Raw genomic sequence first — 26,281 nt, forward strand, 5'->3', positions numbered from 1 at the left:
GACCCTCCAGTCACTGTCGAACACCCACCCAAACATAGACTGAACGAAGACTCAGAAAATATAAATATCTTGAATAAGCTGTGTGATGTCCTTATAATACCTGATGAAGAATACCCACTCATCACTACCATGGAGGTGAAAAAGATTTCAGACGGATGAAGAACTATTCCTCTCCGGGACCAGATTGTATCAAAACCTTATGGTGGAAGAAGCCTCCTTCAAACCATTAGCATTTGGCCCGTATTGTCACCTCATATTTAAAGTCGGAAGAGCCGATTCCGGAGTGGTTAGTGGAAGGGCGCTCAATACTCCTGCCGAAAATAGGCAACTTACCTGACTCGAAGAATTACAGGCATATCACTTGTCTGAACACACTGTATAAGATATTCACAGCTATCCTAAATGATAGGAATGTTCGGGCAATTGAACCTGTGTGGCAAGAAATGTATGAACAACGAGGCTCAAAGAAAGGCGAAGCAGGATTTCGTTAGAGCCTGCTCATCGATAGAGGTGTCTGCAAAGATGCAGCATTCTGCAAGCGTGACCTATGGATGGCCTGGATTGATTACCGGGAAGCCTTCGATTCGACCTCGAAAGTACAAGGTCACTCATGTAATTTACATGGACGATCCTAAGATTAATGGTAAAAACAAAGAGCAACTGCATCTAGCTCTAGGGATTGTCGAACGATATACTAAGGAAATTGGAATGGGATTTGGGTTAGACAAGGGCGCCAAGGATTATTTGAACCGAGGAAAACTTAATGGCATCCCAGGAGACCCTGAGCTCGTCGATAGAAGCGCTACACGACATCTTTGCGCTGGAGAGTCTTATACATACCTGGGCATGCTACAGAGCCGAATTCAGGATGTGGCATCTATAAAGGATACTCTCCGAAGCAGATACAAAACTCTCATCCGGCAAATTTTGTCTTCCGAACTGTCGGCGAGGAACAAAGTATCTGCAGCGAACATGCTTGCCGTTTTGGTAGTACTCTATTCATTTGAAGTGGTTCCATGGACGAAGATGGAGCTCAGATCCCTTGATAGCGGCACGAAAAATTTATGCACATGCACCAAAGCATGTGGCAAAGGAGCGTTTTTGTACAAGCAGTGGAGGAGGCTGCTGACACACTACAATTTAACTTCAGTATTAGGGGTACCAATTAAGAAAGCACAAGAGAAAAACTTTACTGAACAGCTCCTCGATAAGAGAATGCATAGTATCTTCCACAGAAATATTGAGGATCAGTCAATGTCGTGTGAGCTAACTTTTGCTTTCCTTCAGGGGAGCACTCTAATTAGAACCTTCAAAAAATCGATTTTTTGCTTAGATCGATAGCTATACTACCATAGAAAATAATCACGAAGTTTGAAGGTCGTACTGAAAATGTTTTCCCAGTTATTATTCCAGGAACCAGAGTGCGCCGAGCCGCGCCAGGTGGCCGTGCCACGCCGTGCACGGTCGCGACGGCGGACGGGACATTTCTTATCTCTATCGTGTTTCTAGCATCCTGTAACAATTTTTTTCAAGTTCTGCGTATTGTCCCCTGTCCTTAAGAATGCGCTGCATGTGCCCTTAAGAATGCATTACGGTGTGGTGCATTTGCCCAAGACATTTGCACTCGGGTCGAAAAATCGTCGACGATCGTCACGATTGCGAGTAGACTATTAAACTTAGGAACTTTAATGAGGGCTCATTTTGTAGATTAGGGTCACCGCTTCTGCTTACAATTTTGATATCATTAAAAAACATTGTTTAAACAATTTTTCAGACGCTTATAAAAAACGGTATAAATCCGATTTTTTTTGTTCTTGCACGAAATTGTTAATAAATTTTAATGTTCGTTAATATTAACGAGTTTTAAGCACACAACACACCCCTTACCTATAAAATGAGACGTGTTTTATGTATTTCAGATGCTTGATCTAGGCTGTAGCCTGATTACCGCATTTTGGGCGCCCTTCAGAAGATGGCTTCCACAGCCGCCATTTTTCATATTTTTTATCAAGTAAAAACAAAAATTTAAAGTTCATAGATGTACATTAATTATACAAAAAACCATAAAGCTGACGTGTTATTTTCTTATTTTAAAAAAATTCCAAAAAGCGACCATTTTTCGAGGCTCTAATTAGAGTGCTCCCCTTAAATCACCCGGACTGAAATCTGGTACGGAGGGTTTCATTTTGGCATGCCAAGACGGTGTATTTTCCACTTAAACATACCGTCGGCAAATTTTTAGCCAAGACATTCCCGATGATAGCTGCAGGGCGTGCCATGCATGCTCCGAGCACTGAGCTCACGTACTATCTAGGTGTCAAACTCACGCGGGAACGACCTACATCCAAAGGCACAATGCGACACTAAGATTGCTTTATTACCATATCTGTGACTCTTACGGCATTAACCTTAATATCGCTCCTCTAAATGCTCCTAGGGAAATTGAGTCAATTGTCGAGAATGGGAAGTGCCGCATATACTGGAACTTTGTATTCTCAACAATTGTTTCTGTTGCTCACTCGAGGGCTGACATGGTTCTTCTTGACTTCGAGAAGCGAACAATGTTTTTTGTCGAATTTTCGGCACCAGCTGACAAAAACATCATAGCCAAGGAGAATGGAAAGAAAGAGAGGTATAGATACCTTATAAGTGATTTGCAACGATTGTAGCCGTAATATTCAGTTAAACTAATTGTCCTTATCATCGGCGCTATTGGAAGTGCCAAGCTTTCACTCGTTAATAGCTTGAAAAGCATCCCTGCGTGTCAACAATATGCTGAAAAACTTGCGGGAAAATGCAGAAGGCGATAGTCCTTGATTGGCTCCGTGTTCTCAGGGTGCAAGAAATTTTTGCCTGATCGTCATATGATTCCGTTACAGACTGTAACCACTTATCTCGCGGTCGGGAGACGTGGTTGTGGCTGAAATTTTACCGCGATTTCGCTAGGAGCGGGTGCAATTTTTCAGATGAGCACCCGCTCCCGGCGAAATCCTGCGGCTGTTCCTATCAGAAATTTTTAATTATATATATAAGCGGAAAGATTGTAAGGAATTCAAGTGATGTAAACCCTTCGGGGACACATTATGAATAAAGAACAAAACATTTTTTAATTTTTTATAATATTGTCTGAGAACTAATTTCTCCAAAAACAAAATTATTTACAAATTTTCAAACCATTTAATTGTTATATTATTTTTAATTATTTTTAAAACTTTTAAAACTTTCGATTATATTTTAAAATGAGTCGAATTTTCTCTATATATTTTTCTTAAATTTTTAAAACTTTGAAGGAGCTTTCTTAAAATATTTTAGATTTGTCATCTAAAAATTATTTAATCTTTTAAAATTTCTGTAAGAATTAATTTTCAAAATATATATTATTTTAAATTTTCAATCCATTACATTTTGAAATGATTCGCAAATTATTTTCAAACTTGTAGACCATCAGACTATCTTCTAAAATGAGTAAGATTTTTCTTATATTTATTTTGTTTATTTTGGAAAGTTTTAAAAAGTGGCTTCGAAATATTTCAGATTTAAATTATTTCTAATTCTCAATCCATTCATTATTTAGATTATTCTCAATTCTTTTAAAACTTTTAAGCCATCTGATTAAAATTGTAAATGAATCCAATTTTTCCTACTTTTTTTTGAAAAATAAAAAGACGTTTCTTTCAAATACTTAAGATTTTTTGCAAATTTTCAAAATCTTTTGAAATAATCTTTCCAAATATTGTTAATTTCTGAAATAACTTTATTTTTACAGAAGAAGTGCAGAACACAGTTGGAGATTTGCAAATTTTCCTGGTATTATACCCGCAGTTGGGATAATGGCTTTTGCGTTCATGTGCCACCACAACACATTTCTTATTTATGGATCGATCGAGCGGGCCACACAGAAAAAATGGGATGTTGTGACTCATTGGTCTCTCTTTACTTCATTCCTAGTCGCAGCATCTTTTGGAATTGCAGGATATTCCACCTTCACCACTTATGTACAGGGTGATCTAATGGAAAATTATTGCTGGAATGATGACTTCATGAACTTTGCTAGAGTCATGTTCAGCGGCACGATATTACTCACGTTTCCTATAGAGTGCTTCGTGACTCGAGAGGTGAGTGAACAAAATTTATACATTGAAATATATTTTATAACAATACTTGCTATTTTAATATTAATAATTGATATGGTCGATTATGATTTGGGGAAATCGTGTGCATCTAAAAATTATTGTTAGCGTACTTACGAAACTTCACAATTAGAATATGAAAACCTAATATCTTAAGAACAAGAATTGGTATATTCAATACCGAAGATTGATATTTGATGTATTAAAACGCAGAAAAATAAAAGTTAATAATTATATGATCAAATGATATAAAAATAATTTCACAAATTAATAGTTTAAGGTACATAAGTTAATACAAATATTCTGCAAATTAATATAGTCAAGGAGAAAATGAAAAGAAATAAGAGATATTTTTATTTTCTGTGATTGACGCTAACAGAAATTGTAAGCTTCAGCGCAGGAAGTTAGTTAGTTGTAACGCGGGCAGGGAGCCCCATATGGAGCATCTTGTAATTCTTCGTGAAAGTGACCATATTGGTCTTTTCCGGATTTACCGAGAGCCCTCAGCTATCGCACTACAGTTGTACGATACGCAGCGCCGACCTTGTGAGGCCTATCAAGGTTTCCAGATGAGCCCGCCAACTAGGATTACAAAGTCATCCGCATATCCCTGAGTATAATACTCTCTTCATTAAGCCTACGAAGGAGGCCATCCACTACTATGCACCACAGGAGGGGCGACAGGGCACCCCCCTGTAAACACTCCCGTGGCGCTATTTCTTTAACTAGGCCTTCACCCCATCTGGTTTCGAGGGGTTTTACTGAAGGAACCCTCTATATCCATGAACGTTTCCACAGCATACCGCTTTTGTTTCAACTGTTGATCCAATTTTGCCATAACAGCATGGAGTGCCGTCTCTATCGAGCAGCCTGCCTGAAAAGCATGCTACCCTCTGTCAGCGGTGAAACCAAAAGTACTTCATCCCTGATATATCTCTCAACCAGCCTCTCCAGCATCTTTAAAATAAAAGACGTCAGGCTGATCGGTCTAAAAGTATTTTGCAGCAGTATAGCCCTCCCTTCCGGGTTTAGGAATAAAGGCAACAGTACCCTACGGCCCATTCCACCTTTTTGCTGTCTACAACCTTTGATGCGAAACTCCAATCGGTCCTCCTCAACTCTTGGCCCCAGTCTTCCTCCTCTAGGTCGGTTTGAATTCGCTGAATACCCGGGAAGTGAACTTTCATCAGGCGGTTGAGCCTTGCTTCTTCGTCTTTGGCAAACTCGCCATTTTCAAGTTTTTTGAGCCCAAGGCGAGTTTCCGGGGTTTCTCTAGGAATTCGTGGAGCCTTGCTGCCTCTGAAATATCTTTCGATTCCTTACAGAAGCTCCTACAGTGTTCGTCCTTATGCCTCCTTATATTTTTGTTGTATTCATACTGAGCCGTCCCAGTCTGAAGGCAACTTCGTTCTATTTGCCCTATTGCACAGCATTCTTGTCTTTTTTCGGAGTTTCTCCAGTTGCGCATTCCACCATTCTGCTTCTTTCCTAGACTTAACTTTGCTTGTGGGGCAATTGTTTTCATACGATGTAGTCAGAGCTCTTTGCAGAAAATCCACCGCGTGCTCTAATTTATCAATACTGATGTAGTTTGTGGGAAATTCTACTAGCCTTCCTCTGAGTTTCTCTTTATATGAGTCCCGGAGCGTATTTCTAGGGTTTCTAATTTTTGAAACCACTGGTTTACCTAGGTTTAGCTAAAACAGGATATATTTGTGGTCCGAGAGAGACTCCTCATCAGAGACTCTCCAGTCCACTACCCTACTCCTCAGCCGCTCCGAGCATAGAATCAGATCGAGAACCTCACTCCTGTTTTTAATCTGAAATGTGGGAATAGCACCTCGATTCAGAATCACCATGTCAGCGCCCGCTAGGTATTCGATTAAATCTCTTCCTCTGTCATTGATATTCATGCTCCCTTAGACCGTATGATGAGTGTTCGCATCACATCCCAACAGCAGAGGAATCCTATTCTTCTGGTAGTGCTAAATTAGAATTTCCACCTCTCTGGAAGGCGGAGATCCATCTGAATCGCCAGGGAAATACGCTGATGCAATTGCAACTTCTAGTCTTTCCACGCTTCCACTCCTGAGGTTTACCTTAATAACAGTAAAATCCCTGGAGCAAAGCTTAGCCACCAAAATCGCATCCATACCTTTCACAGCTATACATGCCCTTGGGGCTTTTTGGAGTGGCCCCTTATCAATGGTGCCACACCCAGGCTAGCCACAAATCCTTTCCCTGTATAACCAGGGTTCTTGAATTAGGGCAAGTTCTGTCTGCATAACTGACATGCGTCTGGCTAAAACAGCCGAGGCACCTTTGCTGTGGTGAAAATTTATCTGCATCATTGAGATTCCCGTCTCAGCGATTGAACGACTAACCCGGAGCATCCCCAAATGCTTCAAGTCCCCCTGAGGAGCCCTGTTGAGTCACCCTAATGGTAACCATACCAAACCCCAAATAGGGCCGGTTGTACAGAGCCGCAAGAGCTCTGATTTTGGATTCAGGAAGTTCGACTACCAGGATCCAGCCACTCCCCTTCTGCCTGTATCCCTGCCCGTCGGAGCACACTTTCCACGAATCTGTCCTCAGAGTCGGGTTTTGGAAGCTAAGGCGCCCCAGAGCGGTCGTTGGATTCTCGGGTTTTCCGTGAATCAGAACGGTCGCTCTGCAGTACCTTTGCAGACATTCCATCCCCCTGAGCTCCAGGTTTAGTCCCACTTTGAGCCTAAACGTAGGAGTCCTTTCTGCCAACTAGTCTTTCGACCAAAAATCCGGCGCCTCGACCACAATGGCCCCCGACTGATGAAGATGTCGTTGAATCCGTGGGCGCGTCCCTCGCGGGGTAACGCGTCAATCTTTTTAGAGATTTCCTCCTTCCGCCTGTCCAAATCATTAAGAGCTAGACAGGTCTAAGGATAACCCGATACAACGACAACTCTCACCAGGGCGTTGTTAGCCATCTGGGCTAAAGTAAGGCCCTGTGTTTACAGAGCCTTCTGCCGTTTCATCTCCCTATTTGAGGAATATCTCTGGAGCCGTTTTTCCTCTCGCCCATAAGTTAAGCCTGAGTAGTTGCTCCAGATGCAGCCTCGTTGTTTTGGCTGCTGCTTGAGAGACGCGCATTGCGTGTCTTCTTCTTTTAAGCACCGCTACGGTTCTTCCTCCTCATGGAGTGCTCCATTAGCTGAACTTCTATCTTGGCGCCAGAATTGACTTCAGTATAAGCATGAAGTACTCACTGAGACGAAGTTAATTTATTCCAAAAATTGTCTGATCCAAATTAGTTTAGTTTTTCAGAGCTACGAAATAAATAAAAACTTTTCTTAATAATGAATTTAATGTTTTCACGATGATTCATTTTGATAAAACAGATATTTTGGGTTTTACTCGTGTAAAAAAACTCGTAGTTTTTTACATGAGTGAAACCCGAAATATCTCTTTTATCAGAAACTTTTCTTGTTTGCTTACACTGTACGCATTTGTACGCCTTTTTATGCATGGATGAGAAACGTTTAAATGTGTTTCGAATTTTGGGATAAATAAACTAATAACCTAATCAAATAATTTTCAAAATAAATAATCTTTGCCTAAGTGAATACCACAGAATTTAAAAAAACATGGTAAAAGGTTGAAAAATTTAGTGTAGAAAGGGTTGTTTAAAAAAAATAATTTGACTGTTTGACTCGTAAACTGCCAATCGAATTACAATATATCTTAATTCAAATTTGAGCGTACCATAATTCTCTAAGTAAATATGAAAAAATAATTTGAAATATTTTTCAACTTTAAGAGATATTACAGTTTTTATTTTAAAACAGAAAATGTTAAAGAACAGCAAAACAACCAAAAATTTTTAGATGCATTCGACATATTCGGAATTAGGAAAAAAATCTGCACAACAATCAATTAATTTTTCATCAGGACATAAAATTGACACAAAAGTGCTCTTGGATCCCCGACTATCGGCACAATGTTCAGATTTAACTTTAAACAGAATATTTTAAATAAATTATTTTGTATTAGCTGCTTTAGTTTTTACTGCCAGACTTTTACTTAATAATATTACTAAAACTAGAAGCATTAGATATTTTTATGCTAGTAAATCTGATTAAAATAAAAATATTTTACATTTATAATGAATCCAAAAGTAATAAATAAATTTACAACGCCGAGCAGAAATGACAAATTAGTTGAGTAATTTTATTAAACATTTCAATATTCGAATTCAAAATTGATAAAAATTTGATGTAAATATTTTAATCAGGCCTTTTTAAACCCACCTACTCATTACAAATATGTAATATATATATATATATATATATATATTTCAACAAGATCCAAGCGCTTTGATGGCTCAATTGGCTAGGGCGTACGGTAGATTAAGGTTTAGGCTCAGGTTTAGGTAGTTTAGGCAGGGTTCGAATTTCCAGCGGGTGTGATTTTTGTATGCGTCTGAGGATGCGATTATGTTTGTAAGTAAACGTGTGTGCAATTGAGTAATTAAAAAACTAAATTAAATGCAGTGATGATTATCTTCGGCTCGCCTAAAACTCCGTTTCAATTCGCATCTGTCTCATACAGCGAACATGAAACTTAAATTTTCCGCACTTGTAGCACAATATACTATTTTCTTGATTTGCACTAGTAAAATCGATATGCGGTTGTTCCTAGAGCAAAATACACTGAGAAAAGTCGTTCTATCCAACAGAGAATTCAACAAAAATTTTCTTCAGAATTCTCGTTTGCTGAGATAGATGTAGTTTTATTTTGCGAATCTATTGATGTAAAAATCTTATTTTTATAAAAAACGTGACATAAGTGAATTTTTAACTTGTACGGTAGTTAAGCAGTAGTAAAACTATTATTTTGTATTTTTAAATGTGTGTGGGGGGGGGATGATTTTTACTTTCGGACATCGAAATACATATAATATTGACTATTGAAGAAATGCGATTCTAAACGAAAGATGAAAAAGACAAATGGTCAGTTTGTAATGGTTGGTTTGCTTAGGTTACGTAAGATTCGTTATCTTATTTACGTTCATTTAACTTGGATTAGGTGTCTTAGTTTCATTAATTTAGACGATTTGGTTGTGCTGTTTACGTTTATTCCGGTTCGATTTCTTGTGTTGCTTATGTTCGTTTAGATTATATGTATTGGTTACGTTAATTTCGGTTCGCTTTGTTTATTGTCTATATTTGATTTTGTTTTGTTTGGTTCTGGGTTACTGGTTGTTAAGGTAAGTTATATTGGTACAGTTCGTTTGGGTTAGTGTTGTTGTTTAAGTTCGTTTGGATTGATTTGGCTTGTTTTTCAAAGTTTAATGGCAAGGACAAATTACTCTCGTTTGAATATTGAACTAAGGGAAAGTTAACGCAAAAGCCCTTTCCTAACAATTCGTCTGGAGAAACGGTATGCTGGATTTAGTGCATAAGAAATTGTGCAGACCCATGGGAACTCAGGACATTTTTGAAAATCAAAGATGAAGCTTTGGGTGCTTTTAAAAGCTAAATAAGTCCCGTTGAAAATCAGACAGGTAAAAGGATTAAGTGTGTGCAATCGGACAACGGTAAGAAATATCGCAACAATGCTTTTAACAAGTTTCTGTATGGCTGTAGAATCAAAAGGAGACCCACACTTGCTTACACGCCAGAACAGAATGGAGTGGTGGAGCAGAAAAATCGCACTCTGGTTGAGGTAGTAAAATGCATGATGTTCCAGGCAGATCCTCCGCGATCTTTTTGGGCTGAGGCTGTAGTTACAGCGAACTATCTTCGGAAGGGATGTCCCTCCAGAAGTTAAGGTGGGGGTATTCCGTTTGAACAGGAGTTTCGGGAAAACCTCGAAAGAAATACAATTTCGCAGCGGGGAGAATCGCCTTCGAGGAAAAAACAGAATATGCAAAGATTGCGGAAGTCCCGTTGAAGGAGGCTCTATCTGAAGATAAGGCCGAAGAATGGAAAAACTCCATTCGTAAAGAATACGGTGTACTTATCAATAACGAAACGTGGCAACTCGTGATCGGGTGTCTGATCCTTTTAAGAAATCAATTCGATTCTGACGGAATTCTGGAAGGAAGGAAAGCTCCAGTTGTAGCAGAGGGATATTCTGAACTGTTCGAGGAATTGCTGCCGGATCTAGCTGCCAAGAAAAAACAAAAAAATGAACGTGTTACCAAACTCAGTATGGCTTCAAAGATGCCACAATAAATCAAGGCAGATAATAAAATTTGTCGCATGAAAAACGCTTTGTACGGTCTAGAATAGGCTGTTCATCAGTGGCACAAGAAATTAGATAAAGTGATGCGAGAGTTTGAGTTGCAACCAATGACCTCTGATACATGCGTCCACTTGAGTAGCCGAGGTCCAGATACGTTGATCGTAATGACGTACGTACGCAGGGATGGTACATCGAGGAAATTCAGAAGAGATTTGGAATTGATGAATCCAAACCTTCAGTCACACCGTTGGATCCTAAAATGAAGCTAGTGAAACCAGACAGCTCCTGTGAGGAAGATCTGGAAGCTTACCCTTTTAGAGAACTTATCGGAGCGTTAATGTACCTGGCAGTAGGTACACGCTCCGTCATTTCATACGCTGTGAAGTTGCTCAGTCAGTACTTTGCATGCTAAGGAAAGGACCACTGGATAGCAGGAAAGAGGATTCTGCGTTATCTTCGAGGAACATCTAATCTGGGTCTAAGATCCCCGAAATCAACCAAGCCACTTCAAGGTTTTTTGGATGCCGAGTAGGGTAGTTGCCCTGAGGATAGAAGGTCATACACGGAATCGCCTCATTCGCCACCTCTGTAAGACTCATATATTCGGCCTAGCAACCATTATAACTTCGTGTACTTGTTCGCTCCGTTAATCAGAATCTAAAATCATATTACTCATATCTGGCCTGATTTGTATAAAGCAACACACTTATCTTGGATATCTTGAATAGCAACCAAAATGGATGGCTTTTTGCGAAAATTGTCTTATTTTCAACCATCTGCTAAAATTCATAACTAAAAAGACAATCTTCAGTTTGCAAAAGAAAATTTTAAGTAACTTTTAAGAATAATTATAGAAGCCACATAGTTACGTTTAGTCTCTTTTTTAAGCGCAAAGATCACCCAAAAACTTTCATAATCTTTTAAGGGTTTAATTATTTTTGGCGATTTAAGAACTTTTCCGTGAAATTTTAAAGAATTTACTAAAATTTTGGAGTATATCGAACGAATTTATAAGGCCTATAAAGTGTTAGAATATTTTAAATTACTCCAATGGATCTTAGAAGATTTCCGCGGATTTCAATGATTTTAAGAGACTTCAAAAGCGGTCAAGTTATTTTAATAAATTGTAAAGGATTTCAGAAAATATCTTATTTCATGCAGTTTTACGGTATTTTATAATATTTTAATGGATTTTAGATAATTTCTTCATGAGAATTAAGGAACTTCATAGGATTTCAAAGATTAAGAAATATTTCAAGGTGTTTCCGAAGATTTTAAAGAATTTTTAAGATTCAAACATGTTTTTAAAGAGTTCCAAGGAAATTTCAATTTATTTAAATAATTTCAAGGTATTTCAAATAATTTGGAACATTTGCGGGTATTTTCAAAATTGTAATAAATATTCGAGCGATTGAAAAAATCTCGAGGGATTTCAACATATTTCACAGGTTATTGAATATATAAGTATTTCTAGTATATTATCAATAATTTGACGTGGTTCCAAAGGAATTAAAAGATATCAGGGTATTTTTCTACATCCCAATTAATTTTCAAGAACTTTCAAGAGTTTTAATGATTTTAAAAATATTTTAATTATTTCAATCATTTAAACTGAGATCAAAGAATTTGAAATATTTTAGAGCATTTAAAGAGATTCCAAGGCTTTTTCAAGAGATTAAAAAGTTTTCAAGTAAAAGTAAATGATTTTAATGATTTCATAAGATTTGAACAAAATTTCTACAAGGTTTTAAAGGACTGACTAGAATTTTCTAAGATATGTGACGATTTTATAAGATCAAAAATGTTTTCTGATAATATCAGCAAAAGGGTATTATTATAATATAAGAAAAAATATGTTACAATTTTCTAAGAGATTCTAGACAATTTCTTAGGAATACAATGATTTTAACTCATAAGTGATTTTCAAAAAGCTTACGGTATTTTAATAAAATTTCCAGAATTTCAGAAAATATCTTATTTTACTTAATATTGCGGAATTTTATGATATTTCAATCGATTTTAAATAATTTATTCATAAGGATTTCGGTAATTTCGTAGAATATTAAAGATATCAGAGAATTTTGAAAATTTTCGAATAATTTTAAAAATCCTAAGGAATTTTTAAACTATTTAAAAAATTATAACAAATCATGAAACGCTTTAAAAAATTCTACGGGTTTTAAAAAATATTGCGTTATATTGAATACCTTATGTAGTTTCAAAAATTGTCAATTCGTTCAAGTGATTACGAAGGATATGAAAGATATTAGGGTTTTTTAAAATTCCTAATCATTTTCAAGAGTATAAAAAATGTGAAGGCACTTTACATTTTTTAGGGTATTTTAAAAATATTTCAAGGAATTTTTAGTCATTTATTGAGATTTCAAAAAATTTAGTTTATTTGAGGGTATTTTTAATGATTCCAAGGAATTTTATCAGATTTTTAAGGATTTTAATTATTTTAAGGCATTTGAGAAGCACTCAAGTTATTTTGACAAATTTTCAAGGATTTCAGGAAATATCATGAGATTTAATTATATATCAATATAATTCGTTTTAGTTTCTTGGAATACTCTTAAATCCTGTTTCATTTTCTGGAGTTTGCCTCAAATTATTCATGTCATTTTTTCCCTAGCGGACCGAAGGAACCGAAAGTAGCCTCTACATTAGAAACTCACGGAGTAATCGCAATACTTTTTTTTGCAACGTTAAATATTTAGAAAAATGTCATTATCTTCTGCTGACGGTGACTTTAAGCGCATTCATAATAGCTCAAGTAGTATGTTGCGTTTAAAAATAAAATTTTCTCTCACTTGCATCGCAGCGTTGTTGTCTGGGGTTTCCACTGCGTGGCGCTAGCATGCAGCCAAAATTCTTAAAGTTACCGACGGAACGCTTATTAACTGCTGCTGAAAGAAGATACACTTGAAGGCGCCTTCGGCCCATGTAAATGACAAGTATTCTATTTTTTAAAGTTTTTAACGCTGCAATAAAAAGTATTGCGATTACTCCGTGAGTTTCTAATGCAAATTTCAATGTGGAATCCGAATTTCAACAGTTTAAAAGTTGATCTTGCTGTTTCTTTTTAGTTTTTGGAAAAGGGACCGAATGGGGACCCAATGGGGTATTTATGGGTACTTTGTAGAGGCCCCTTTCGGTTCCTTCGATCCGCCAGGGTTGTACCAACACTATTGAAAATCCGGTCTTTATAATTCGCCATGCTCTACAAGTACTTAAAACCTCTATTTTTTTATAATCATTCACATGTTTGATTATGTAAGTTATACTTAATATAAATATTAGCGTTAATAGTATCTTTTTTTGCTCAAGAAGTAACCGATTCATACAACGAAGTACGACTCTCGTATATCTAAATTAATTAGAATTTCAAATCTACCATTTACAACCTAATTAACCTCTTACGAAGATCTGTTTTAAAAAAGCAACTATTCTTTTAATTGAATTATTATTCGGGTGATTTAAAATATCAAGCGACACATTTCTCATCTCAGAAATATTTGTTCCCTTACTTATTTATAAATTTTTTTTGTTTGCGAAACTTTGACATTCCACTAAAAGGTGATATACATATTCGCTATAACTCAAAGGCGGTCAACGCAATGGGAATTCGACAGCCGCGTACTATTATGATTATATTTAGTTCGCAAACCAATTGTACGCGCGCTGCTGTCGACAGCGAGTGAACAGAGCAAGGGAAGGTTGACTTTTGAAATCGAGAGCGTTGACGGTCGAACGTGCATTTGACATTTTTACGCAACAACGTGCGTATGATATCAAATACGCATATAAGTTCGAACGTTGACATTTAATACCCTTATTGTGGACTAGCCCTGGAATTTGAAAACTGTCATGTGCGACTGACAACCTGAAAAACTTGTCATTCACATCCACCGTACGAGTTTGTGTTTCGAGTATAATTCTGAGACGAAACCATTGACATTTAGAAATGGACCGGTAGCACTTTGAGGATAACGGAAATGAGCTTGGCACCCTTAAATTCTTCTTGAAATTTGATTGAAAATACTACAATAATAATCGTTTTGTAAGTTCAAAAATGATGTAAACATTGTCAAAAATTTGAAAAATAGTTTCATACAATTTTTCAATTATTAAAAGTATGTGTAGTCTGAAATCAAAAAGTGTGCAAGGAAAAATTAACTTTATTTTTTAACAAAAATCTCCAGTTTTATAAGCTTATATTTTAAAACTATTAAAAATGAGTCGAACTTCAGCCAACGAAAATGTTTTCGACCAATCAGCTTTATCTAGAAAGAGATACGTATACGTCTTATATGTTTTTTCTTTCTCTAGAGCCCATATAGTTCTCCCCACAGCGTTACCGGTCCATTTCTATATGAGGATGGTCGAAACCTATTTAATAACTTTAATTGCGCAATAATTCTTATGAATTTGATAGGTCTCCTTACGGTCAAATAGCCCTGTGGTCCATCTCTTAATGTTAGATGTTGGTAAAGTTGAAAAGAAGAAGATGAGTGGGCTCTGTGTAGTTCCATTTGATGGAGTTTACTATCAGAAGCTCTAATCCAAGATGTTTCGTTTTCTCCTATATTTTCAACATTTTCCCTAACCAGTTTACAATTAAACTTAAGACACGTACAAAATTTGTAGCTATGCTGGATTTGTTAACAGGCATGTTTCTCGTGTTTACAAAAGAGGCCGATTTCGGTTAAATGGTCCATCGACATACCTCTAATACCTTTAGACTTTAGCAACTCCTCTATAACGGCAATAAATACAGTAAAAAAAGTTGGTCTCAAGAGATCCCCCTGCGAAACTCCCTTCGTGATATCTACTGCTTTAGATATGCCTGATTGACACTTTACTGAAATACTACCCTTGGAATAAAAGTCTACAATCCGTCTATAAAACTTGAAAGCGCATCCTTTAGATAATATTTTGTGCCATAATAGTCTGTGATTTAACCCCCATGAAGTTGGCCCCCCGAATGTTTACATTTTAAAATTTTTGTTTTTGCATACGTTTATACTTGGTTTGTACTGTTTGTACTTTTAATATTTTCGTTTGTACCCTCTTGGTTGCCCGGTTAGAAGGAAATTAAAATGTCATGCCATCCCCCCGAAATTTAAATTTCTCCAATTTTCTTTGCCATCGAAAATATTGTAATACAAACAGTACAAACGACGTATAAACGCATGCAAAAAGAAAATGTGAGAAATCTGAATTTCAGTTAGATGGCACGAAATTTCGATTTCTCTCTAGCTGGGCAACCAAGAGGGTACAAACGAAAATATTAGAAGTGCAAACAGTACAAACGACGTACAAGCGTATGCAAAAAAAAATTGAAGAAATTTGAAATTTGGGGGACGCCACGAAACTTTGATTTCCCCCCAGCCGGGAAACCAAGAGTGTACAAACGAAAATATTAAAAGTACAAACAGTACAAACGAACGCAAAAAGAAAATGTGACAAATTTCAATTTCGGGCGGATAGCACGAAATTTTGATTTCCCCTTAGGCGGGCAGCCAAGAGGGTACAAACGAAAATAATGTAAGTACAAACAGTACAATCGACTTTAAACCGTATGCAAAAAGAAAATTGGAGAAATTTGAATGTTGGGGGGATGCGTGAAGTTAGCCCCCCCGAGATCAATGTCGCCCCTAATTTCGTTACCAGGAGGGTAAAAAACGAAAATATTAAAAGTACAAACAGTACAAAAGACGTACAAACGTATGCAAACAAATTTATTTTAATGTGAGTTTCAGGGGGGCAACTTCATGGAGGTTGTGATTTAGAGAGAGAGAGAGAAGTTCCTTTAAAGTCTACGAAAAGTACAAATGATTTTCCTTTGAAAGCAGCAAGCTTATTTTGAATTATCAAGTTTAGGGTTCTGGAAGAAGATTCATATCTTCAGCCCAGTCAATCAGTCTTTTGGAAAGTATCTGCGTAAATATTTTCGTAATACAATTAATTAATGCGATAGGTCTGCAATTTGAAGAATCAGATACTTTCCCTTTTTTATACAGCATCTTCTCGTGAGTTTGTGACCACGATTTAGAAAGCTTCGCTTCCTCAAAGATCTTGTTAAATACAGAATTTAAATGTAAAATCAGATTACCAGGCAGGTGTTTGAAGGATTCATATCCAATTCCATTTCAACCGGAAGCCTTACCGTATCTACATTTTTTTTAACTGAGAAGTATTTCCTCTGAAGTAATTGGACAATCAAGACAGGGATTCCTATTAAAATTAATCGCTGGTGAGTAGATAATAGGGCCCCGTGGAGGATAGATAGATCTAACAATTTCTCCCTCACTTATCTAAGTTTATAAATTCCTTATTGGAAAGCCTGAAATTGTAACTAATAATTATTTTCCAACATTTTTTGGAGTCCTTAGTCATTGCTAGGCAGTCAAAAAGAGGTTTCTTATAAGCCTTCCTCCTAGAATAAGTAAACATTTAAGATCTTCTTTACTTTTTTTACATTCAGTGTCAGATTTAACTGTTTCGCTGTCTCTTTTATAGATAACATCCAATTGTTCGAAAGCTCATCTACCGTTAATCCCGCTGAATCAATATTAGGGGAAAATTCAATTTTCTCCTTGTATTATTTGTTTCTCTCTTCATTCCACTTATAATAAGAAGCCTTTCCACAATCGATTCAATTCACCTACCCATCCATTTAAGTCACCTCTAAGAATTATAGCATAATAAGGAAACTTCAAAAAAATGTCAAACAGTTTTTCTTCTAGATCATTTAAAGATTTTAAAATATCTGACTTTGGACTGAAGTAAATTGAGCCAATTATTACATTACAATCATTACCTTTGATTTCTACAAAAATAGATTACTCAGATACACAAATTGTTTCCATTTTAAATTTATTTACATTATTGATGGTTGCGAGACCTCCCTTCGTTCTTCCTTTTGTTGACTCTCTCGTAGCTGCACTGTACAGAATTTGACAGTCGAAGTCTTGATGAGGTGAAATGACGCAGGTTTCTTATTAATTGTTAACTTTGGTGGATGAGCTCTGTTATGACTAGCTTTTGAACTTATCGATGTAATGGAATCTCCACTGCCCGATTTTTTGCCGTCTTCTCCTGCTTTTATTATTGTTTTTTCAGTTAGTTTTTTATCCTTAAGCAATTTTTGGACGAACGTCAGATCATAATATGTATCATCTATGCGAATTCGTGTTCCTCTAATAGATGAATTTTTCCCTGGTGGTTTCAGCATATATCATTTAATACAGAGATATTAAAAGAACTCAGTTTATAAGCGCTCTTCAAGATTTGATCCTTATACCGTGGTTTGGAAAACGTTATCAGAATTGGACGAGAACCTACGATTCTTCCAAGTCTTACGATTTTATGGAAGTTTTCATCGACTAGTTTCATATTTGCTTCAGTGAAGATTTTTTTAACCGCCTCAAAAAGGTTCTTGTTGTTGCTTGAAGTGTCTTCAACGCTATACAGGATGATGTTTTTGTCTCTTTCGCTATTAATGAAATTTTCAAGTTTATTTGTCAAAGTAGATACTTTATTCAATAGAAATTTATTCTTCTCTTCCAAATTAAGGCATTTTGTTTTATATACTTGCAGGTCTTCAAGGATTTTTTCATCTCAGTTCTTCAAAATTTTGATATCTTCTGTCATTTCGTTAAAATTTGTTTTTATAAACTTTACATCCTATTGCATCACTAGGATCAGATTTTTAAGGTCCTCGTTGGTTGTCATTCTGAATGATTTTAACTGTTTACTTTATCCAGTTTTTATGGTGAATCCGTGTTTTCGTCAAAGGCACGGACTAAGTCAAGTGCCTGTTGAGGTGAGCCTGTCATATGTTAATTTAATACGATGTTGGAAATCTTTTGGGTTAATGTTTAATGATACTTATCAATAGTAAAATTATTATGATTATCATATTTATAACTTCAAAACTATTATTATTTCTTTTATTCAAAACTTTTACTCGGGTGAACCCCGTTATACATCATAGCCACGGACTAAGTCAAGTGACTGATGAGATTAGGCTGTTACATATCAATCCAATACCATGTTTGAAACCTCCTATGACGATGTTGTAGGTTTTTTTCAAATACATAATAGTATTATGCAAGTTTTGTAAATTAAAATTTTTATAATGAGCTCAATGGTAATAACTGTTATTAAACACATCTAACTTTATATAATATAATAAAGAAAAATGTAGAACTTTAGGCTTCATGTTAATACGTTAATATGAGAACAAAAGATTAAAACTCCTTAATCAAAGATGACATTTATAGAACAAATCTGGTGGAAGCGTAAAATGAATACTGCAACATCACAATATCAGCACGGGACATCAAATTTTAGAAAGCTAAGGTCTTCGGACGCGAGAAAATACGTCTTAAATTTGGGACTGGGGGTAAAAGCGGGCTGAGTTCAGACTGGGAGCTAAAGCAGGTTGCAATCCAAAACCGTTTTTGCCCGCGGAATAATTTAAGTTGGTTTATATTCTGACGCTCATTCATTCTGTTTCCGCTCCCGTCATTTTTCAAAATCATCTTTGCGTTAAGACGAAAGCTGAAACCTCTTCTCTTCTGGAACTAATTCTACACCGCATTTACTTTCAGCCCGTCAATTATCAATCTATAAGGTGAATGGATACATATTATAATTAAGAACATCAGCGCATAAAAATAATATAAAAGCATGAAGTGAACATTTTACTTACTGTGTCCTAGTCAAGAGATTAGCCTCGAGTATGCACATCGATACTAATCCTAGAAGAACGATAAACCTGAAAGACTGTGACTCAAATTATACGATAAATTCACAAATAAAACTTGATTTAGTGCAAATCGTGGTGCAATATAAGTCATAATTGAATTTTTTCTTACTTTTCTAATGTTTAGAATTGTAATTAAATCATTTTTCAGGCCTTGTTGGCTGCATGATTGCTATTTCTCACTTTAAACATTGCCACACATTAAAATGTTCATTTAATAATTCTCCCTATCGAGAATATTGACTATTAATTTATGATTTCGTGGATGATATCATGGATGAGATTTCGAATGTTAACGGGTTAAAGATCGAATAAATAATTGCTAGGCGTCGACAAACGTTCCCGGTAACGACGAGTGAATTGGGACGCATAGATTGGCATTAAGAAAAACAAGCATTTTAATGGCTTTAAATGCGTATCAATTGCATTTTTTCCCGAAAAATTATTAAATCGCATTGACCGACATAGATTCTATTCAATATTTTTCCGACAGGATTAAATAGCATTGAGGCCTTTAAAGATATTGAAATGTCCATTTTTTTAATGCCTTTCCATGCGTTCCACGGGTGGGCGAGAAAATTAAAAACAGATATCTTATTCACTTTTAATTTCCCTATTGTTGGGATAAATCTGTAAGTTCGAAAGGGTCCAGTCCTTCCTGTAAATTTAAAGTTACATATGCCTAATTATACCGAGCTCAATCGACTTGATATACAAAAATCCCGGAAGGGTCAAAGATTCCCGATAATGAAGAGCCTGACGTCAAACCTGGTCTCACTTATAGTGTTTAGACCGACTGCCCATTTGTTTTTGTTTTTTAGGTACAGTGGTGTTAACAGAATGCGACTTTTTTAACTGAGCAGGCGTCGCGTAAAGAATGAGTCACGAAAGAAAATCTGTAATTTTTTTCATAACTTGAATATTAACACTTGCTACCGAGCACTTCAAAATCCCATTTAATTAACATGAGGAAATTTTGAATTTTCGAAAAATTGAACTCATGTCCAGGATTGGGTCGCAACGTGCCAAATTTTTAAGGGACCTAAGAGGATTGTCCAAGAAAGACGTATTATTCTTATTTTTTAGCAATTTCCGTCGTCTTTTTCATACAAATAATTACGAATAGACAATTTGCATATTTACTATAGCTTTTCAAACAATTTTTAATTGTTTGAACACTTATAAATTTGTGAATTAATTACTTATTCCGACAGAATGTAAAAAAATAATCGTGTTACGAGCAAATCTAATTTAAAAATTTTAAATCAACATAGTTTGAAATATTATTTCAAGCTACGGTGATTTTACTTCAGTATCGATTACATAGTCTCCCTTTATACGCCCATAATCTGAGAGCTGATATCAGAATGCCAACGTGGCATTCTGAGCACTCGAGAACTAGCCTGCGAGCCAACTCAAATGATTTTCTTTTTTTTCTTTGAATTTCAAAATCATGCACATGTGTGCCTTAGCAAATGTGTAATAGAAATTAAGCTGAAATTAAGAAAGAAAATTTATATAAAAATATATAATATGTCATAGAAATGTGTTAATACACATGAATATATGTTCATATATGTTAATATATCAATATCTGAAAATGTGTTACCCCTAGAATTAAGGGAAGGAAAAAATTAAGTTGTTCATCATTAATTTATTATAAATCTGAAATAAAAATCATGTAAAATTCGAAACGAACGAAGGTGCACGTATATAATTGCCATGCTAGGCGAGCATACACACGCCCATGCGAGGAACTTTCCCTCTCGCCAATGTCTTAAAATAACATTTTTCTACTTCTACGCACGGCCGCGTTGCTCTCGTCGGTGTAAGAGTTTCAAGCCTCTACAGTTCATACGCTATTCTCTACACACACACTCTCTCTCTCTCTCTCTCTCTCTCCCTCTCTTATCTCCCTCTTCCTGAGCTATTCTCACATACGTCTATCCCACTTCTCGCAATACATTCTGCCTGACATACAGCTTGATAGCAAAACCACGCGGTAACGTCAAAACAACGCCACGTGCCTGATCAGCGAAAACGTAAACACCAAAATTCTCATTTTTGACGCACTTAAATTTAAGGTTGGAAATAATAAATACTTAACAAGTTGAAAATTCCAACCTGCATCAATCCTGATGCAAATTGAAATTTAAAAATCTTTTCTGAAGCAACATAAAAGATTTCAATGTATCTCACTCCTAAAAAATACTGACAAGGTTCCTGCCTCGCAGATGCAAAAGTCCAAGCAAAGGCGTTTGGTTACACGAGTTTCGCACACCCCAACTATGAGCTGTCAAGGTCCATCGGACAGAAGTCATATTCGCCGCCACTTGGGCAATCCGACATGGACCAAAACTACCCAGACTTTTGTCCATCCGGACTTCGGAATTGAAAAATTCACGTTGTTTTATTTGGGGACGATCTAGCCCTTAATCCGTATATCCCATCCAGTTAAAAAAAATTTCTTTGAATAATTTCGGTGCGGGAGTTAATGAGAGTGAACCGCCGGCATTGATGTGAACAACCAATCAAACCAAATTTTCAATTCGGACGTAAAGCCATTTAAAATGTTTATCCGACGGAAGGAAATTAGCCTAGAAGAAATGATCCCTTTTCGAATCTCAAAACGAAAAGGAGCAATTTTCTCGGAAAGAAAATATAGACTAAAGTAGATCAATTGATGTACATCACGTAAAAAGGTTTCGCCTGCTCTAAATAAAAAAAACGGAAAATTAAAGCCGGAACACAAAAACTTTGTTTCTTCCGAATTGAATTTTTCCTTCTTCAACGTTGAGCGATATCATTAGGAAACTGGTAAGCTGTATCGTTCTTTTGATTATGCACTATTTTTTTAACATGTGTAACACGTTCTGTCCATTGCAGAACGTGCCCCCTTTCTACCACTTCTCATGGGTTCTGTCATATCTTGCGTTTTCTCAAGAAAACAATAAACGCAGCGATCGGGACAAAATTCTTACTACCAAATTTATTTCGATACGACCCACTTGACGGAACCATTTTACAGACAGGGACAAGACCTCTCAGTCCCAGAGTGAGGGTACCAACCCACAACAAAAATAAAACATAAGAAAGTCGAGTCTTATAAATATTTTTGTACATTATTATTTCTTGAAAATTCAAGCAACATATGAGAAAAGTAATATAAAAAAGTGGTATTTAATCGCACGTGACAAACTGATCGTGGCAGCATGGGGCCTACCCTCGCTGTCGACCCCATCCAGCTACGCTACTAGTAACTTTTTTTACTAGGGAGTCAAGTGAATTTTCTAAAAGTAAATTTTTTTAAAGTGAATGCTCTAAAGGTGAATTTTCTCAAAGTTTCTGAATATTTTCTTTGTTTGCATTAGTCATCCTATTCAATTATGACAGTAATGTCTAAAGGAAAATAATCAGATGAACTCTCGAATATGGAGCACTTCGAAATTAAATTAAAAACCCGCGCATTAAATTGACAGGTGACCTCGCCGTAATTGGCTCGGTATTTTAAATTTGAAAATTTTTCCACTTATAGCGGAAACATTGGAACTCATTTCAAGGGTCCTTTTTGATTAGTTCCTTAATTGTAAATTACGTCTTTCAAGTTAAACCCAGGAATGAGGTTCGAACCTTGTACTGATGTCTTAATTGGCTCGAGTGCCACCAAATCAAAGCGAAAACCCGGGCATTAAATTTACATGGGACCTCGCCCTAATTAGCTCGGTATTTTTCATTTGCCTGCATATACTCTGTTTAACTAGTTATTAGATTTTGGTTCGAGAACTATTATTCTACGGAGTATTAGCATTCATAATCATAACAGCAATGCCTTAATACTAAATAATCAGGTCCGCTTTTCGATTACTAAGTACTACCAAATTAAATAAAAAATTCGGACATAAAATTGCCAAGGGACCTCGCTGTAATTGGCTCGGAATTCTTAATTTGACAATTTTTCCACTTTTAGTGGAAATATTGGAACTTCATTCGAGGGCTTCCTTTGATTATTGTCTTTACTTTTAATGATGTCTTGAGGTTACGTCCAGGACTAAAACCAGAATCTTATGCTTGCACCTTAATTAGAAAGAGTACCTCCAAATTAAATAAAAAACCCGGCCATTAAATTGCCAGGGGACCTCGCCGTAATTGACTTCGAATTTTTAATTTAACAATTTTTCCACCTTTAGTGGAAATATTGGGATTTGATTCAGGAATTATTTTTGTTCGAGACAGTATGATTTCCAGTTATGGTAGAGCCTTAAAATGCCTAATCTTCGAGGCGACAGTAACGCTATCCAGAAGCAAAAGCACCGTGCAAGAAGGAGGTTTAGGGAAAAATTAGCGCAGAACTCTGTCGCAGTAAAATCTTAAGTTCGCGTATCTGAATCCGATTCGGTTATTTTTGTAATTCCTAAGATCTCTAAGGAAATTCTAGAGCTTTGGGAACTTGAGACCCAGAAGTTTACTAGTCATGACGAATTTTCGTCCTTTTCGAGGCATTACACAGCCACACAAAAAAAAGTGTGCGGATCTGGTAACAAGACACACGTATTCCTATGGACTTTGGGGCGCTGAATTCAAAATCGGTGTCAAAAATCACCCATCACGTCATGGTTGAGCCATAACCTCAAAAAATGACGAAAAATCATGCACTGAGGCAAATAAATTTCAAAATAGTGCCAGTGATGCATATTTTCACTTTAAAAACATGTCGACAACCGTGGAGAATCAACCCTTGCCTGATATCAACTTATTTAACATAACTTTACCCAACAGAACCTGACCTCACCTAACCTGAATTAACAGAAATTTATTGAACTACACGTAAAGCTCTGGAAGCATATTTTCCCAGTAGCAAATGTGTGCTACATCGAATGGGTCAACTCGAGCCTAACCTACAAATAAATGTAACCTAGCCTAACCTAACCTAACCTAACCTCACGAAACACAATTAAACTGATTGTTTTGTCCCGTTGTGTTTGCGGTACCGTTTCATTCAGCTTTGGCTTAACCTACATAGAGGTTTAACCTATCCTAACCTAACAAAACCTGACCTAACCTAACCGATTACGCTGGCAACCCTGTTCTTGCGTACTTTCATATTTTGACATTAATAGCAGTAAATGTCTGAAGTTTCGTAACCGCTTGTTGCTAGCATTATTCGCCTGTGTCTGTAACCAGGGCACCTCCACGTGGTGATGGTGGGCAACGGATCCACATTGGCTGAGTCCCTGGGTAAACGGCTCATGCTACAAGGAAAAAAACCGCGAGCATTTCTCAATCGCATGCCTGCAAGAATAGCTTAGATTCATTCTGTTACATTTGCAGTAAATATGAAGTGAGCAGTTTGCGAAAATCAATCGACGAGAAAGTGAAAAGTCTTTACAGTCACAAGAGCAATTTAAATTAATAAAAATGCATGCCAGACTGATTTAAGCGCTTTAGAAGATGATAGAATGGAAGTTGAAAGTCAACGTCATGGAGACGGTAGTGAAACCAGTGATCGAACAGAAAATAGTTCTGATGATTCCGATGAAAATGACGAAAAAGATGACGAATATGGCGTGCATAAAATGAAATTAAAGGTTCCAATATTAGTGTCGCAACTAGAACTGAATGGTTTTATTAGAGATCTTGGATTACCGAAAGACGGCGGTTAATTTGCCGCTTCATTTCTAAAAAGAAGCAATCTTCTATAGCCAAAGACGAAAGTTTCATTCTATCGCGACAGGGATAAAGAATTCAGAAAGTTTTTCGTTAAAGACGAAGAGACGTCTTTAGTGTAATGCACTGACGTTAACGCACGAATGAACCACTTGAAGAAAAATGTGTACAAAGACGAAGAATGGCGACTTTTCATTGATTCGTCAAAACGCAGCATTAAGGCTGTTTTACTGCATAATACGAATACTTACGCTCCTATTCCTATAGCTCACTCAACGGTCATCAAAGAAGTATATAACAATGTTAAAATGCTTCTTGAAAAAGTTAATTACACGAATCACAAATGGCAAATATGTGCCTTTAAGAGATTCATTCAAACCTGGTTCTCATAATATCAGCAACCAAAGCCTCGTTGATCCAAAAAAAATTTTACTATCACCCCTCCACATAAAGCTTGGGCTCATGAAGGAATTTGTCAAGGCGTTAGACAAACATAGACAATGCTATAAGTATATATCCCTTAAATTCCCTAATGTTTCAGACGCTAAATTGAAAGAAGGAGTCTTTGATGGATCACAGATTCGAATATTGACAAGAGATACTAATTCCGTGAGCCACATGACGAAAATTGAAATGGACGCTTGGGAAAGTTTTAAAGCAGTAAACGCAAATTTCCTCGGTAACAAAAAAAGTCCAGACTACGAGAATATTGTTGCGAAAATGATAAGAAACTACAAAAAGTTAGGCTGCTTGATGAATTTAAAACTTCACTTTCTAGATTCCCATCTGTATAAGTTTCCAGAAAATGTTGGTGATTTCAGCGAAGAACAAGGTGAACGTTTTCATCACGACATAAAAGTAATGGAACAACGATATCAGGGTAGTTGGGATGAGGTCATGATGTCTCATTTTTGCTGAATGTTGAAAAGGGAAACGAATATAGGTCTTAAACGTAAGCGTAACCCTTTGCATCGTTCCTTCGAAGAAACAAGGACACGTTATAGCAGGCAGAAAATAGACTGAAGTAGGTCCATAAATCATTTTAATTACGATAAAAAGCAAGATAAAATGTATACACGAAAGATAGTATAAATAAATACCTTAAGTCTAAGAAAAGCAGAGAGAAAAAAATTTTGAATAAAACTCTTATTCATTTGCATCTTTCAGTTACAGTTCTGCATTTTAATTGATATAAACATTGTCAGGTTAATTGAAATGGGGTCAATTCTACTTGTAGTTCTAAGTTTATTCAAATGAGTAATGTGCGTCTAAATTTTTAACCACCTGTAGTACAATTAAATGAATTTTATTGTGTTACAACGGGAACACTTAAATTAAGTTTTGTTGCATAAAGCAAAATTTCGTTAGGTTCTGTTAAGTTAGATTCATATGTACAGTCTGTCAAGTTAAAGCGTGGGTGGCTTTACTCGCAGTCGGTAAGGTGTATCGACATGATTTTGGTGTCAAAATATTAAGAAGAGCTCCC

The 26,281-nt window shown here is 36.3% G+C and overlaps 1 protein-coding gene across 1 annotated transcript in view; it reads left to right on the forward strand.

Moving 5' to 3' along the window:
- Positions 1-26,281, forward strand: part of LOC117174603 (putative sodium-coupled neutral amino acid transporter 11) — a 341,087-nt gene that overhangs the window by 301,475 nt on the left and 13,331 nt on the right. The window contains exon 7 of the mRNA XM_033363835.1: positions 3,767-4,115. Coding sequence (XP_033219726.1) covers positions 3,767-4,115 — 349 coding nt within the window. The remainder of the gene's footprint in view (positions 1-3,766; positions 4,116-26,281) is intronic.

The sequence above is a fragment of the Belonocnema kinseyi genome, chromosome 6 (genome assembly GCF_010883055.1).
Source record: "Belonocnema kinseyi isolate 2016_QV_RU_SX_M_011 chromosome 6, B_treatae_v1, whole genome shotgun sequence".
Lineage (NCBI taxonomy): Eukaryota > Metazoa > Arthropoda > Insecta > Hymenoptera > Cynipidae > Belonocnema > Belonocnema kinseyi.